The following is a 16,134-nucleotide window of genomic DNA, read 5'->3' as shown; positions in this document are numbered from 1 at the left end:
ATATAGTTACATAGATTTTAATTTCACTAAAATATCTACTATACTTAAGCTTTAGACTTAGATTTTCTTTATTTTGTTTAATAGAATAGATAGATTACTATGCATATAGTCTATATATGAAATTTAACATTAGTATCTTTTGATATAAAAAGATTATTAAAGTAATAAAATATCACTAAGCACTTTTACTAAATCGATATAGAATTCTAGGATTAAACCCCCAAAGGAACTTTGCTATTTAGACTTCCGGGACTTATTAAGCAGAAATATTCTGCCGGCAGAAAACATCCCGAAAATCCGCAAAATAAATAAATGCGGACTGGCAGCATTGGCTTGCCGTACCTAGGTAGCCTACCGTAGTAACCCGATGGATCTGATGCACATATCAAACGCCCTCGTTGAAGAGCCAACCACACATCTGATGACGGTTTTCCTGGAGTGGCCCTCGGGATTGTCTGTACTTGATGTCAACACAAGAGCTGCATCGATCGCCCCGGAGACGTTTTGGTTTATTCCTAGGAAAGCGCTGCCACATAATTGGTACCCTAGACGAGGGATCCATCATCATACACTACCCGGGACCCGCGGCGGGGGGAGAGAGGGAACTAGACCCACGTGGATGGGAGATTTTACTGAGCGTAGAATGGTGGAGGTGAAGAATTGGCGGATTTTCCGAGAACTAGACAGTAACTCCCTCGGGAATTTGAGATGCCCAAGTAATCGTTTTCCCCGCGTGAAAGAGAAAGCCGACCCGCTATGAAGGAAAACAAGCACCTGCAAAGTAGAGTCGCAAGTAGAGTGCGTGAGTCTTGATATTTGAGGGTCCCTACCACTTCAATCCTCAACACCTTGCAATGTTAACCAAACCATCCATTCGAGCTGGCGACATGAAGGACAGTCATCGAAACCCAATCTTCCAAGCCTACGGAATATCGGGAGACGCAGCTCTTGGTGGCAATTCCCAGGGAGCGCACCCTTCCTCCGTCGACAGACCGGTCCATTACCCGCAATGGGACCAACCCAGCAGCCGTGGTTATGTGGTCTCCAACCATATGATCAATGAGCCCCCGCAAGGGAAGTCCTTTCGGATTGTGGTCATTGGGGCCGGTGCGGCGGGCATCGACTTTCTTCACCATGCGCCATCCGCATTGGAAGGCCTGGGGGTGAGTATTGTGTGCTACGAGAAAAACCCGGACGTGGGCGGCACCTGGTATGAGAATCGCTACCCGGGCTGTGCTTGTGACGTTCCGAGTATCTCGTATAGCTTTCCCTGGAAACCCAACCCCCAGTGGAAAAAGTTCTATTCTTCTGCACAAGAGATATGGCAGTATATGCGAGACATCGTCGACGAGGAAGGCATGATGAAGTACATTCAGCTTCAAAGCCAGCTGGTGTCGGCGAGATGGGACGACGAACGTAGCAAATGGTGCATACGAGTCCGACGCGAGGTTCCCGGCGACAAGGAGATTTTCCAAGAATGGAGCGAAGAGTGCGACCTTCTTCTTAACGGCGGAGGATTCCTCAAGTATGTCACGCTCTCTCTTCAAGTATGTATGGATTTGGTGAGCTAACTATGTGATAGCTCATGGAAATGGCCAGATATCCCGGGGATTAAAACCTTCAAGGGCGATATTTTCCATACGGCTAACTTCAAGGAAGACTATCCTTTCAAAGGGAAAACGGCCGCCGTCATTGGAGCTGGCAGTTCTGGGATTCAAACCGTATCCGCTATCTATCCTGAGGTTGAAAAGCTGTATACTTGGGTGCGAAGTCCAACCTGGATTACGGCGGCGATAGGGCAGAAGTTTGCGTCCAAAGAGGGCCATAATTTTGACTGTGCGTTGCCTCCCCCACAACCAAGTGATGCAGCGCTAATGAAATTCAGATACTGAGGAGCAAAAGGAGTTCTTTGCCAGGGACCGCATGGCATATCATCGATACCACAAGACTATTGAGTATGAACTCAACAACCGATTCAGAACGGTGTTGCGGGACACGGCAGAATCCGATGAATCCAATGCTGTATGGCTCCCAACCATTCTATACCGCCACAAAAGATTAACATGCCTTCCAGTATGCGTATCGGGTGATGACGAACAGGCTCAGATCGAAACCAGAAGTCCTGGAGGCCATGCTCCCTCGGGACTTCAGTGTTGGCTGTCGTCGCCCCACGCCCGACAATGGCTATTTCAATGCCTTGACAGGAGGGAAGACAACCGTGCTGCCAGGAAGTATCAAAGCAATCACCGAGACTGGCATCGTCGATGCAGATGGTACCGTGCACTCTGTCGACGTGATTATCTGTGCCACCGGGTTTGACACTTCTTTCCGTCCTCGTTTCCCCATCCATGGTCTAGATAGCACGCAGACGTTGGCTGAAAAGTGGGCTGAGTGTCCTTCCAGCTATCTAGGAATCGCAGTTGATGGGTACCCGAATTACTTCACATATGGTGGACCTTATACCCCCGTGGCGCAAGGGTCCGTCCTCCCGATTCTCTCTCTGTTGACCAACCACTTCCTGGAGATCATCAAGACCATGCGTACTCAGCATATTCGACGGCTCAGCCCAAAGGCATCGGCCGTGGAAGACTTCCTGGAGCACGCACGCACGTACCTCCCACGTACCGTGTGGGCGGATCCTTGTACCAGTTGGTTCAAACTGGGCACGAAGACGGGGAATCTTGTGATGTGGCCCGGCTCTCGTCTTGCCTTTTTCGAGGCCCTCCGCCACCCTGCCCTCCAAGACTACGATATTGAGTATTGGAGTCGCAACCGGTTCGGCTATCTGGGTAGCGGCTTCGTCGACTTTGAATTCAATAACCCCCCTGAGACCACCTGGTACTTGGATGCGTTTTCCAATAACGACAAATGGCAGCGGGGTAGTGTCGAGTTTTGGAAGTATGCCGACGATTTTCAAGGCCTGAGTGAAGGCACTTTGCCGCCGCCTTCATCTTCATCGGACGTTTGAGTCCAGCCTCGAGCTTTGGAAAGGAGTAGTCACTCGTGGTTGTAGGTTTCTTCAGAGTCTGGTTGATAATTTTTCCTTTTCCTCTTTTTAAATGAAAGTCTATAGATATATTGTTCCTTTTCCTTTCTTTTTCGGTTCGGTGCTGAGGTGTAATCTTAATAAGTATGGACTGTAGTGTTACGATCAGGACATTCATTTGGCAAACAGTAGGATATCTTAGGTAACTAGAAGTGCTATCATCTTGACGGGATTAGATATAGACTTCTTAGATATGTATTCAAGCACTAGTTAGACAGGAGAATGCTGATTATCGCCTAGGCGAGGAGTTAACTAATGAGATCAACCAGCAAACCAACGATATGTCAAATTCGCATGGCTCCAGGTTGTATTTTACAGGCGTGATCCCTTTGAGCATATGGGCTGACGTTTCCCTTCCATTCGGGACAAGAACTCCTGGCTCACCCGGTGACTGAAGTTGGGAGCTTGCACAGTCCTGTTTTCTTGCACGGTCCACTGTTCATGCTCGACTTTGAGCCAATCTATAACATTTTTGGCTAGCTGCCTAGGCTGTTCCACAGGAGCGACACCATTGAGGCTGACGACAAATATCTATTTCTATGCGTCCTAGTCTTCGACAATAGTAGGTGCTTTTATCATGCCGGTGCCTTGTGGCACACCTGCTACATTTGCTGCGCCGTGCAGGTTGCCAAAGGTATGGATGATATCTCCGACCCAGTTATTAACGCCAGTCACAGAGGACAAGTCCACTTCGGTACAATGGACATGGGGTTTACCTTGGCGATCGACTCCGTCAAATTGGCAAAGTTCTGACTGGTGACGTCCGCTATACAAACAGCCGCAGCACCTCTTTTTGCGAGGAGGCGAGAAGTGGCAGCACCTATACCAGAGGTGCCTCCGCTGATAGCGAATATCTTTGAAGAAAGGCTCATGGTGAGTAAGATTTTTTGGCGTTGTAGGCTGGGAGGTAGGCAGTGTACGGACTGAACTGTCATGGAGGATGCTTATATACTGAGTAGACTTCGGCCAACCTGGGTCTGATGTACATTCCCCGCAAATTGAGAACCCTCCCGACCGATAACTTGGTCCCACAAACGGAGCTCATATGGTGACAGCGAATTCCGTTTAGGCCCTACGCTACAGTGACATATTTTAATAGAAGCGTCCCGATTATCATATTTCGCTCAGCCCTCTGGGTTATATGTTGGCTAGGGGATTCCGCCTGGTAGCCGATTGGCCCGGAAAGTGGGTTCTTCCGGCCGCTAAGCGGTCCCACAAAAGGATAGCTTTCTAGGCTTAGATAGTTTTAGATAGCTAGAGGCAAGCAATCAATGAAGGCCTGAAGATGATCCCCAATTAGAGCCTTGACATTATATTATGAAGATTCGTTCTAACAGTCAGCTCAATTAAGTGGAACCGGCATAAGCGACCCGTTTCTCGGGTAATATGAACGTAAGGTAATTCGTTCAATTATTGATTCTTGTTTTTCTAAACAACAAACCTTATATGCCTTTTTTAAATGTCTTATTGGCCCTGGGAACATCAATACCGATGGTCCCACCTACTGTATTTGCCGAAACACGGCAAATACTTGGCAATACTACGAATCGAGGTTCCGGACAATGTAAAATATTACCAGCATAACCAATATCAACACACAACTCTATTGACCAATTAAATATATTATAGAATTCCACTATACTTATTAACCAATTATATTTATTCTTTCTATAATAAACTTCTGGATTACTAACTAGTCCAATTTTGAGCTAACTATTTACCGCTTTGTATGTATACTGTTCAGAAAAGTCTTTTTCAAATTTTCAACTACCAGTACCCTATTCTTAGGGACTATCAGTATCCCGTTCTTAGGGATTACTAATATCCTCTTTTTAGGGACTATTAATATTCTGTTTTTAGGGGCTACCAGTACTATATCTTTGGAAAAGCTCAATATGAGATCTTTAGATTCTCTGAGATTCTACGGAGTAGTAATAATATTTGTAAGCCCTAGTAGAATTTTAGGGGCCGGTGGTATATAGACTTAGAAAGCGCGTGGCTTTACGTAAAACCAAAAGATTTCAGTGAGGAATCTTACATTGCCTATTTAGTCTACCGTAAATACCACATGTAATAAACAAGATTCTCACTCCACTGCCAACAGTATATCCACCCCCTACATGGGTTAATATGCACCAGAAATCCGGATTATGCGTGGTGCATTACCACCATGCAGTATGGTTATTCTAGCATCGGCACTGCCGACTAGCCGATCAAATGCTTTTTAGGAATGCTTGTGGCTTGCACAAGCTTTCCCAAGAATAACATCCTTCCCGTCCTGGCCTGCATATGACAAGACGTTCTTGAATAGTGAACGACGGTTGACCACGATGCATAGTGGGCTCTCAAACGGCGTGCCTGGGGCTTCCCAGCGTACTTACCCTCGGAAGATGTCATTCTGGCGCCTCATGACTGATCACCAAGTCCTCACGAAGGAGATTGTGGAATACGACTATCCTGGGTCTGGCACGAAAGACGACCCCTTTGTTGTATCGTGGCTAAACGAGGATCCCCGCAACCCATTGCAATTCAGCATGGCTAAAAAGGTGGCCATCACACTGGTGACGGCCTTTGCGACCCTGATCGTATCCTTGACTTCGTCCGCCTACTCTGGCAGTATCTCAGACATCGTTCGTCGGTTTGAAGTAAGCACCGAAGTGGCCACTTTGGGCCTCTCGCTGTTTATCTTCGGGTTCTCAGTAGGACCACTGGTATGGGCTCCCTTGAGTGAAAGCATCGGCAGGCAAATCCCCTTTTTTATTTCATTTTTGTCTATGGCTGCCTTTTTGGCAGGGTGTGCAGGGGCGCGCAATATCCAGACCCTGTTGATTCTTCGCTTTTTCGCCGGAACATTTGGCTCTTCACCCTTAACCAATGCGGGTGGAGTCGTGTCTGATATGTTTCCTGCGCGGCAACGCGGATTGGCACTTTGCTTGTTTGCATCCACCCCCTACATGGGTATGTCTGCCTTTCCCTTCTCGGCGAACATGAGAACGTTGGAAATCTGATCAAAGAGAATTTAATTATATAGGCCCTGCACTTGGCCCAATGATCGGCGGCTTTCTCTCGATGAATGCGGGTTGGCGGTGGGTGGAAGGCCTCTTGGCTGCATGTGCTGGACTGGTATGGATAGTGGTCACTATCTCAGTGCCAGAGACCTATGCGCCGGTCCTCCTCCGCAAACGTGCCGCCAAGTTATCGCGTGAAACAGGGAAATGTTATCTGAGCAAGCTGGACGTGGGCAAATCACCTGTGGCGTGGACAAGCCGTCTGAAGACGGTATTTTCCCGGCCATGGGTGCTGTTGTGTCGAGAACCGATTGTTCTCCTTTTCACTTTCTACGCCTCGGTCATCTACGGTACCCTTTACATGCTCTTCGCGGCATTCCCCATCGTCTACGAGCAGGGACGAGGTTGGAATCCGGGTGTGGGGGGGCTACCTTTCCTGGGTGTGATGGTGGGAATGTTTGCGGGCGTGGGCTATGCGATTTTGGACAATGGACGGTATGTTCGAACACAGGAGAAGTTTAACGGCTTTGCGCCACCGGAGGCGCGCCTGGTGCCTTGTATGGTTTCTGCTGTCACCATTCCGATTGGCTTTTTCTGGTTTGCATGGACCAATTCGCCCTCCATTCATTGGATGGCCAGTGTGGCCGCCATGGTTCCATTCGGTTCTGGCCTGGTACTCATCTATTTGGGTATTGTCAACTACCTGATTGACTCCTATACCATCTACGCCGCATCGGTGATTGCCGCCATGTCAATCCTACGATATAGCTTCGGCGGCATATTCCCCTTGTTCACGACGTATATGTATGAGGGACTGGGGATTCACTGGGCATCGTCCATTCCTGCATTTGTTTCGGTGGCATGCATGCCACTGCCATTCATATTTTACAAATATGGTGCAGATATTCGGAAGCGCTGCAAGTATGCCGCTATTTCTGCGAAGCACTTGCAGACGATACAGGAGACGGCCGAGGAAGAGATACGACGGAATGCTGTCGCCACCCAACCCAATGCTGCGGTGTAGAGGCAATCTCTTTCACCAGCCCCTGGGCCAGAATGAAAGCTGCGGACATAGCCCGCTGGTAAAAGTAAGAGCGAAGCGGAGGCGTGTGGGTTTAATGTCCAGGAGTTGCGGGACCAGTAGCAGCACCAGGAGCCGGAGTAAACCACCCACTTTACTGACGCCTTTTGACATAGAAGGGATCAAGTCCCGGTAAATATATGTATGCCTTTACACATAGTTGTTCTTCTACAATATCGTAAATTTCTTCAAATACCAGGAGACGAATGAAAGCACACATTGCATATTATTCATCAGAATAAGACTCTCTATAACTCACATCATGGGCTCTCCCATATATTCCGCGGACAAAACAGGATATAGAATCCAAGAAAGCCGATCTACAGAATGAACGACCAGTCCTCCGTCTTGATGTACGCCATCGGAGTAACAGCAATCTCAACGCCAAGCTAATCAACGCCGGCATATTACAACAATATCCCATAACGAAAACATTCAGCTTCCCTCACTAGCCGTCTGCACCTCCGGATCACTCCCTGTATATCCAAACTCATCCACAGACCTGAACGTCTCCGCCAACTCCACCGCCAACGGCTCAGGAACGCCGTGGAAGTACTCCTCCTCGGACACCAGCTGAAAAAAACGCTGTAGCCCCATGGACCTGCCCCCAGAGCTCCGTCCACTGCGGCCAGGTTATCAACTCCGACACCCCGAGTGAGTGTGTCCTAGCCGGAAGATCCACCACCAAGGCCTTAACAAATGCCCCCGTATCCTTCTGCGTCACGACAAACGGCATCACCGACCCAGGCAAAAACGTTCGTTTAATGAGAACCCCCCTCCCCATCAGATTGCTTCTGCGGCGCCAACGGCAGCGACATCTTCCAGTTCGTCACGTAGTGGCCGATCTGCACGAGACTCATCTTCTCCGCGAGCTGTGGATACTGACTTTTGATGACGGAGATCTGCGCAGTCTTGGAGTTGTTGTGCAGCACGTTGGGGTAGTTTCCGCCGCTGGTTTTGGAGAGAGAGGGCTTGGGCGGCCGGGCTGGATAGATTGCGTGTGGATGGGCGTGTTACACCATCGCTACATGGTAAGAGGCGGATGAAAATCTATCCGATATGAAGAACACTCCTGCGATTGCGATGAATCTATCCGACTTTTCGTGAAAGGTTCTCTGTCAGTCGGATTGATCCTGCAGATTAGTAGCCATGTCCTCCTGCGGGTGGGCCTTCCAACTCAGTCGCAGTTGGATTGTTTCCGGTGAGAGATGAGACGGGGATCGAAGGGATAATCACTTTTCCTTACTGAAAGTTGGGTTCCAATCAGACTGGGGAAATCTCGCATCCTCCGTTTTATTGGTGTCATCAGATTTTGCGATTTTGCGATTTTGCGATTTTGCGACTTGGGGCTCTCCGGCGTTTTCGGCTTTTGCGGTGTTTGAAACTCCTACGCCCCGAACAGGATGACACCGTCGGAATCGGCCACGCAACTTCAGGTTACTAAGCTCCGGGGGAGATATATCATTACACAGAAAGAAACCGTCATGAAGATCCCACCAGTAGGGCTCGATATTATTAACGCTAGCATACTCAGAGCACACTCACCTCCACAGCAATCGCCGGAGGCCGCTCAGGGCGAGCACCAAAATGGAAAGGGGAAGACCCTGAGCTGGCGAGAAATCCAAGCACGTTGGAGGGGGCCCTAGGGAAAGTAGCTACGCATTGATCTAGCGTGAGAGGCAGATATAATAATAAGAAGATGCATAGTCCTGCAGCGAGGATCCTTCTATCTCGTGCTTTCTCCATGGTTCAGAAATACTATATGATGACTAACAGACGGCATCCAGAATGAATTTGCAGATAATCTCATCCATCTTGGCCTGAATTTCAAGACCGCAAATAGGCCATCCCATGGCAAATGTGTGCATCTCGCCCTCCATCGCCACCTCTGTGACCTCGATACCGGCTTTCATACACTTTTGATACCACCTTTGGCTGTCACTCGCCAATATCTCCGTGCTGCCATAAATCAGCAGTTGTGGCGGTAGCCAGAAACGTCATGGGTGAGCAAGCTAGATATTTCTGGAGTATCGGGAGGAAGGTCAGAAGGCTTTAGCGCATCGAGCAAAATAGGAACGGCCGTATCATATTCCAACACAATATCGTGGCGAACATTGGGAGATCCGATGGTCCTCGCACCGGTCATATCAAGCCAAGGTGATATGAGGACTGCGCAGTTCGGCAGAGAAAGCCCGCAGGTCTTTCCATGATCACGAATATAGAGCAGGGTGAGCATCGCGAGATTGCCTCCGGCGGAGTCACCTGCGAAAACTACTTGCTCGGGTAAGGCTCCACACTGGAGGACCCAGCGATAAGCTGCCAGCATTGATTCACGCTGTGCGGGCCATTTCTGAGAGACTGAAAGAGCTGTGCTCTCGTAGATTGAGTTAGCAGATGTCTAGAGCCCAGAGAGTACCGTTTCACTCACGATATTTTACCGCAACAAACACCAATTTCTTTCCACTTCTCTGGCCTTTGGCCGCCCACCGTTGATAGGTCTTTAGATATTGCAATGGATGTCCCGATATCATTCCACCGCCATGTGCAAATATTATAACCGCATCACTAGTTCGTATGTCGGACGAATCTGTCGATGGGACAACATATCCGTCAAAGCCATTGTTCCGTATCAAAATCTCGCGGTGATTTCGAGGCTCGCTATACAAACTGCTTCCCAGTGTTGAGAGAGTAGTCCCAACCCAGGCTCTGGCAATCGAGTTCCGAATCGAGAGAGGCTTGAGGGACCCGGGAAAAAAGATGGCACAAATCAAAACGCAAGTAGACCGCAGCACAGCAAGACATAAGATCTTCAGTGTGAGCAATGGATGGGCCCGTATCTCCCCCCAGTGAATGGATAACATTTCTTGTAGATTGCCGAGAAGAAAACCAAGCACTGACACTAGGGTTAGAGGAAAATGGTATTTCCCAAGCGATCAAATGTTGGAAGACAAAAGAAGGGAAGGGTTAAGTACCAGGAGCGACTACTGTGTGACTTTCTAGCTACCTCTCCACTTAACGATATACGGCGCCAGTGACTATTTATGACCCGATCTGGCACATTTGCGAGAAAGCATTATCGTCGCACGCGAGCCTCTTTGAATGATCGGGAAATCAATGCTCGGCTTACGCAAATGCCTCGGTCTATGGGCATGCGCTTCGGAGAGGGCTGCCAACCCATTCTTCCTTCCGAACATTGTTTGCTCTAATTCAACTATAGACAGTCGTATCATATCTCTATTTATCTATGTATGGCAGTTTAGGCGTTTGTACATCGAGTTAGTCTAATAATTAGGCTACGGAGAGAGAATGGTTTCAAAGTATACCATAGACATCTGCGCTCGAACATAGTCCATCCTTCAGCAATCAACGTTCCGGAGACAAGAACTAGTATTTGGACCTCTTCAAATTGCTGCTTGGCTTTAATAACACATTGACACAGACTGCCTAGGAAAAGCTACTCCAATTCATCCGACTTTGGTGAGATATCCATTGTTTCCTTTGCCGCCTCATGAAGAACCGACAGACTGAGCCTCGGCATCGTCCTGGACAGATGAACCGCTTCGAGAACCGTCTTGGATGATCTAAATATCTCTTCAATCTCCTCCAACGATCTTCCCGCTGTCTCAGGGAAGAAGAAGTAGACAATAGGAATGGCGGCTGCGTTTGTTGCACACCAGAGAATGAAGTACCGATAGCCAATACTTTCGATAGCGACAGGGGTGATTTCTGCAACCAGGAAGTTGAAAAACCAAGATGTCGCGGTAGAAATCCCACACACCGGGGCTCGGAGGTGCACTGGGGCCAATTCACTGGCATAAAGAAACGGGAGCCCAAGATAGCCAAGAGAGGCCACGAAATAGAAAAGGTACAAAAAGAATACCCCTGACCGAAGAGCAGCGTCGTTATTTGGATTCGAGACCACACCAGTGAGGCAGGCCATGCAAATCGTAAGACCTATCGAGCTAGACAGCAGCAGCTTTCGGCGACCGAACCGGTCGACCGTATAAGCGCACACGAAAGATCCAATGATGAAGACTGCCTGAGAAGCAGCAGCCAATACAAATGCCTGACGGGGAGGAAATCCAAGCTGCTTCGAGTAGATCGTCGGTGCATAATAGGTGATTGCATTGATGCCAGTCAGTTGCAGCAGCATTTGGACGGTTGCAGCAAGGATGAGCCTTTGGAGATTTCGTTGTGGCTTCATATCGAGCAGCGACTGAAGGCTCTTGTTCTCGGACATCTGGAGGGAGAGGAGGATGTCTCGCATGATCTGATCAACTGACTCGGAATGGGTATCTTCGTCGTAGAGAGCGGCCAGCACGCCCCTCGCTTCCTCAATCCGGTCCACCTTACAAAGCCAGCGAGGGCTTTCCGGGAGATGAAAAATGAACCCACAGACGACGACGGAGAGGAGCGTTGTGAATGCGAGGGGAAATCTCCATTTGACCGACGATTCCGGGGCAAAGGATATGCCAAAGCTAATCCATAGTGCAGCAGAGGTGCCCATGCCAGCGAATATACCAAATGCAGAAACGTGACGACCTCTGCTCTCTGCTTTGACCAGCTCCGATTGCCATAACGAAATCGTCGCGACTAAGCCTCCGGTGCCGAGCCCGAGAATGATACGAGCGACAATGAACTGAGCCAGCTGGAAGGAAGACGCCTGCAGGATAGCCCCGACGGCTTGGATAGCGCTGGCGATGAAAATAGTTCGCTTTCGGCCCAGACGGTCTCCGAAGCTGATGCAAGATAAAGCCCCAAAGGCCCCAAGAAGTGTGAACAATGCAACCACCGTGCCTATCTCTCAGTGAATGGATGTCATTCCCGACTTCAAGTCACTGTGGCATACCTTGTATTGTAGAGTTATGTTGCCTTCGGTCCTCCGGTACGTTGGTAGTGTCCATAGCAGGGAATTGCTTGTTGAAACCTGGCAGCCCTAGCACACCACCAGCGCTTGCGGAATTATAGCCAAAAATCATGACCGCAAAGCAAGCCTCCATCCAGATTGCGTATCGCAATCTGGATCCTTTCAGTCCAAAATATGACTTCATTTTGAAGTACCAAAATTTGATGCGGAGAAACGACCTTGAGTAGCGAGTCAGGTAGTGATGGGCAGGCGCATATTTATATTCAAGTCTCACTTGTCAATTCAACTTCGACCAAGAGAAGCTTTAACCATGAAAATTTATATTCGCATAAAGGAATACCAAAATATTGTTAACTCTATACCAATGCCGTCGGCAATTGACAAACATGCAACGAAGTTAGCTCTTCGGCCATGACTCCGTTTCCGGTAAGTTAGGGGGAGAGCGGTAAACCCAGAATTGGTTCTTGGGTTAAATGAAGGCTATAATATTCTGGACCTGAATGCTGTTTTGAAACCTATATGGACTTAATTGCGAGCAGTGCGTGCGTGTTGATCAGCGTCAATTACCTTCATTCACTTCCCAGCGAACCGTATGACGAGACATGGATCTCTACTCATTCCTCGTTTAGGGATTCAATATTCTCGCTTCTAGATCTATACTACTTCCTACGTCAGATATCAAGTGAAACATAAAAAGTAACCGAGTCGGCAAAGGTTCTACAATTACCGGCCTTAACATATTTTACTTCATTCTACAGAACATCACTCGAAGATCCTCCACGGCTTATTTTTCAAGCCTGTTTTCTCCTATCACTGAATATTATACCGAAAGCAATCAAGAACCAAAGGATAAAGAAAGCCGAATAAATTCAATTTCTAACAATCGGGTAAATTGAGTTCACCGATAGACCAGCAATGAACTGACGTGAATATATCAATCACTTTGGCCCATTTAGGATACCCCGGAATGCGCTGTATTTGAGGCCTCTACAAATTCAACCCTGAGGATTGGTCTACTGAGTCCAAAGCTGAAAGCAATACACCACGCAGTGTCGGCGAACACTGATCTAAACGCTCTCTCCAGCATTATCCCAACTACCATCCTCGACGATGGCATCTCACAATATTAATATCGAGATATAGATATTTCGTAAGTAAACCGTGGATCAAGATTGGTTCAAGGAGGAAGCCCAGATTACGCCAGTCGACACCCCAGCAGCTACAAATGTTCAACCCGGCGACAGCGGCATATGCGTTATACAATATTCTCGTTCTGGAATGCGGCCAGGAAATCACTACCCTGTGCTTCTATTTCCCACATGACCTCCCTCGCTATGCAGAAAGAAGGAGCAAAATTCATGGCAGGATGCCATGAAAGTCTTGACCAGTATCAATATCCATCGAGCCAACTAGGTCGTTGACCATATCATTAGGCCAAGAGGGCCGAATTGGAAGTCAAAAGGCAGTTCGAAGTCCGGAATATTCAACCCGAGAGCAAATTCCGAGTCGCCCGTACACAGTCCCTGCGTTGTCTGTAGCGCGTATCGTCTTGGAGTTTCCGAGGGAGGGTTGAAAACAAACTCACTCTCTAATTCCTGGCCGGATGGGGTCGAGGCTTCAGACATCGATATGCAGAGACCAGTGGTACGAATAATCTTTTCAAACATTTGCAGTGACGATTTGTTCAGTGACGACATTTTGGAAAGCTCACGCAGAAATTCCAACTCGCTGTGGATTCGGAAGATATTGAGGTATTTTTCATGAGTGCTGACCGGAGTCGTTACCGCTTTCTCTATATGCAGTGCTAGTGCAGTACAAGCGCAGGTGTACCTGGATGCCGTTAGCAAATGTGTATTCATAGGTAAAGAACTTGGGGGGCCGTACACAAACCATGGGCAATATTGAGCCATTCGATTGGCTGATATTCGACCTAGCATAACATCCAGCTCAAACATGGCGCTCGTTAGGTTCTTATCTGCGAGCTGGTACAGGGCATTCTTCGATGGGCGTAGGTGGCTCCGAAGCATTCGATAAATGACGCATTCGCAAACGTAACATCTAGTATTTAGGTACAGGGCCCAAAAGTTACTTTCATTCCAATCTTGCACATCGGATACTTTTAAGCCTTCTTGAAGCGAGCGACGCCAGGATGCCATGAAGTCTCTGATTTGCTCAACTGCAGAGCCAGACTCTGACGAAATAAAATCCTTCCAGAATCGGCCAACTGTTCCCAGTAGTTAGTGTAAGAGTTGTCAATCGAGGGAGCTTGGAAATACATACCACCGAACTGAAGTTTGCAGCTTTCGATGAGAAAAGACTTGTGTAACTCTGGAATAGGGCGAAGAAGGTCTTCGATGTCTGGTGAGATATTTTCCTCCCCCCAGTCATCCTTCGTGAGAGTCGGAGTGTCAAATTCGCCGTGTTGAAACGAGCGCACGGCTTCCAGTCCATGCAGGGCCAACAGCGTATCCCAACTGTATACAACCCACCAGATACGACGGTAGATTTTCCGCGAGTCCGGATCAAAGTTGCTTGCAGTCCTGCTTCGATGCAGGCCCAGCCGGATCGCGATGCGAGCAGCGTTTGAAATCCAGTAGCGGTGATCCTTCTCCATGTCACGGGACACAGGGGACATGGCGAGGAATAGTGAGCCTTGGAGAATCCGGACTTGACTCTTCTCGCCTCCCACGTCATGCAGTAGCTTTGCCCGGGTGAAGAAGCACCTTTGAGCCGTGATATGATCGTCAAACCCAGCGTCATGCAATAATTCAATGGAGGCATGGGGAATGGCACTGGCAAGAATAGCGTGGAGGAGAAACAAGGAAGGTTTCTGCTGTCGATAATCCCTGGTAAATCTGACACGATCAAACACAGGAGCATACGCGTAGACTCGGTCAAAAAATAGCCGAATTAATTGATCACTGTTCATTCCGTGGATTAAAATTTTTATTGGGGGACCCCGAGAGTTGGTGACTTACCACACGGCTGAGACAGGAATATTGTACACTCCTTTGTGTCTCAAATAGGCGGAATCAACGTCATCTAATTCGGATACCCCCCCAGGGCTTTCTCGCAGGATTCTTTCCGCCAAGTTATTCGAAGTCGAGCACCCGAGAGCCTCACTAAGGATATAAATGGAACTGATGCCCTCATGATAGTCTGCTTCTCCTTCCTCAACCTGTGATGAACCATTCAATCGGGCTAGATCAGGCGAATCGTCACGCATCTGCTGCTCATTAGGCAATTCTGCTGATTGTTCCTCTCGGGCACTGACCCCGGACGACGGCGAACGGTGAGGCAGTGGTTCCTGCAAGGGAGGAAGATTTGTTTGCGTCGTGAACGACATCTCGGGTGGTCTTGTGGGTACCAGTGTTGGCTGAGATGATCGTCAGTGTGGGAAATGAATCCGAGATATTTCTGAGATGACTGACCGGTCGCCCGTCACTCTGATCTGCCCCTAAAGTCGCGTGATTCGTGATGGAGCCATTGGCATGATTTATCGACGGGGTCGAATTGAAAGCATGACTTCGTAGGTCGCCTTCAGCCGCCTTTGACTGTTGGCGTTGAGTAGGAACTTGACCGTGGGTGTTCTTTGGCTTTCTGAAGTTCATATCAGCATCCCAACGCTGTCGATCGTCAAGGCACATGGAACCTTCGACTCTTCTCCCCGTTCGCTACAGCAATGCAGCTATCTGCCCGCTTACAAATGACGCATCTGGAGCACGGTATCCCCGTCCTTGCCGCATCACAACGCACCTTGCGCTCATGGCAAGGCACGCACGCTTGAGGTTTTCTCCCCATTGCTTTCGGTCGATGGGGTGGGTGAGGCTTCCGATGCTCGACGTTGCTGGTGAAGTCCCAACGAAATGTGGCCATTACAGAGTGAGGTGGTCCGAAAGGAAAAGGCTGGTAGGCACTACCTAATTCGAGGTTGATGATATAAGGAGGTTGGCATTGGAAGCGGGGAAGCGATCCGCTAAACCTTAATGCTTCCGGGGTAATCCACCTACTAAGTCCTACGAATGCGGGGCTCGAGCATGTATCCGCCCTTTATGTTCATGTTGGAATCGAGCCGTCAAGCGCCCCGTATTTGTGCGCTTGGTGGTTCATCTTGTTTGTGTCTATGATATAT

General features: G+C 48.6%; 6 protein-coding genes across 6 annotated transcripts; 2 read left to right on the top strand and 4 right to left on the bottom strand.

Moving 5' to 3' along the window:
* Positions 1 to 854: 854 nt before the first annotated feature.
* ANOM_011010 (flavin-containing monooxygenase) lies at positions 855 to 2,968 on the top strand (the record flags this gene model as incomplete). The annotated part of the gene is made up of 4 exons (XM_015556266.1): positions 855 to 1,525; positions 1,583 to 1,836; positions 1,886 to 2,022; positions 2,075 to 2,968. 4 exons carry the CDS (start codon positions 855 to 857, stop codon positions 2,966 to 2,968), a joined length of 1,956 nt encoding a protein of 651 aa, XP_015401637.1.
* A 2,408-nt stretch (positions 2,969 to 5,376) lies between these two features.
* Positions 5,377 to 7,078, top strand: ANOM_011009 (MFS transporter; the record flags this gene model as incomplete). The annotated part of the gene is made up of 2 exons (XM_015556265.1): positions 5,377 to 6,004; positions 6,078 to 7,078. The coding sequence occupies 2 exons, from the start codon at positions 5,377 to 5,379 to the stop codon at positions 7,076 to 7,078; spliced, it is 1,629 nt and encodes a 542-aa protein (XP_015401641.1).
* An 818-nt stretch (positions 7,079 to 7,896) lies between these two features.
* On the bottom strand, positions 7,897 to 9,048 carry ANOM_011008 (uncharacterized protein; the record flags this gene model as incomplete). Its single annotated transcript, XM_015556264.1, has 4 exons — positions 7,897 to 8,120; positions 8,382 to 8,640; positions 8,681 to 8,790; positions 8,910 to 9,048. 4 exons carry the CDS (start codon positions 9,046 to 9,048, stop codon positions 7,897 to 7,899), a joined length of 732 nt encoding a protein of 243 aa, XP_015401642.1.
* A 56-nt stretch (positions 9,049 to 9,104) lies between these two features.
* Positions 9,105 to 9,461, bottom strand: ANOM_011007 (alpha/beta hydrolase; the record flags this gene model as incomplete). Its single annotated transcript, XM_015556263.1, has 1 exon — positions 9,105 to 9,461. One exon carries the CDS (start codon positions 9,459 to 9,461, stop codon positions 9,105 to 9,107), a length of 357 nt encoding a protein of 118 aa, XP_015401638.1.
* A 1,128-nt stretch (positions 9,462 to 10,589) lies between these two features.
* Positions 10,590 to 12,186, bottom strand: ANOM_011006 (sugar porter family MFS transporter; the record flags this gene model as incomplete). Its single annotated transcript, XM_015556262.1, has 2 exons — positions 10,590 to 11,932; positions 11,985 to 12,186. 2 exons carry the CDS (start codon positions 12,184 to 12,186, stop codon positions 10,590 to 10,592), a joined length of 1,545 nt encoding a protein of 514 aa, XP_015401640.1.
* A 1,225-nt stretch (positions 12,187 to 13,411) lies between these two features.
* ANOM_011005 (fungal specific transcription factor domain-containing protein) lies at positions 13,412 to 15,878 on the bottom strand (the record flags this gene model as incomplete). The annotated part of the gene is made up of 6 exons (XM_015556261.1): positions 13,412 to 13,832; positions 13,893 to 14,226; positions 14,283 to 14,923; positions 14,981 to 15,378; positions 15,434 to 15,628; positions 15,759 to 15,878. The coding sequence occupies 6 exons, from the start codon at positions 15,876 to 15,878 to the stop codon at positions 13,412 to 13,414; spliced, it is 2,109 nt and encodes a 702-aa protein (XP_015401639.1).
* Positions 15,879 to 16,134: the final 256 nt, after the last annotated feature.

This window comes from Aspergillus nomiae (assembly GCF_001204775.2).
Source record: "Aspergillus nomiae NRRL 13137 chromosome Unknown contig00553, whole genome shotgun sequence".
Lineage (NCBI taxonomy): Eukaryota > Fungi > Ascomycota > Eurotiomycetes > Eurotiales > Aspergillaceae > Aspergillus > Aspergillus nomiae.
The sequence above is the reverse complement of the archived record's forward strand: the minus strand, read 5'-3'. Positions and strand labels throughout refer to the sequence as shown.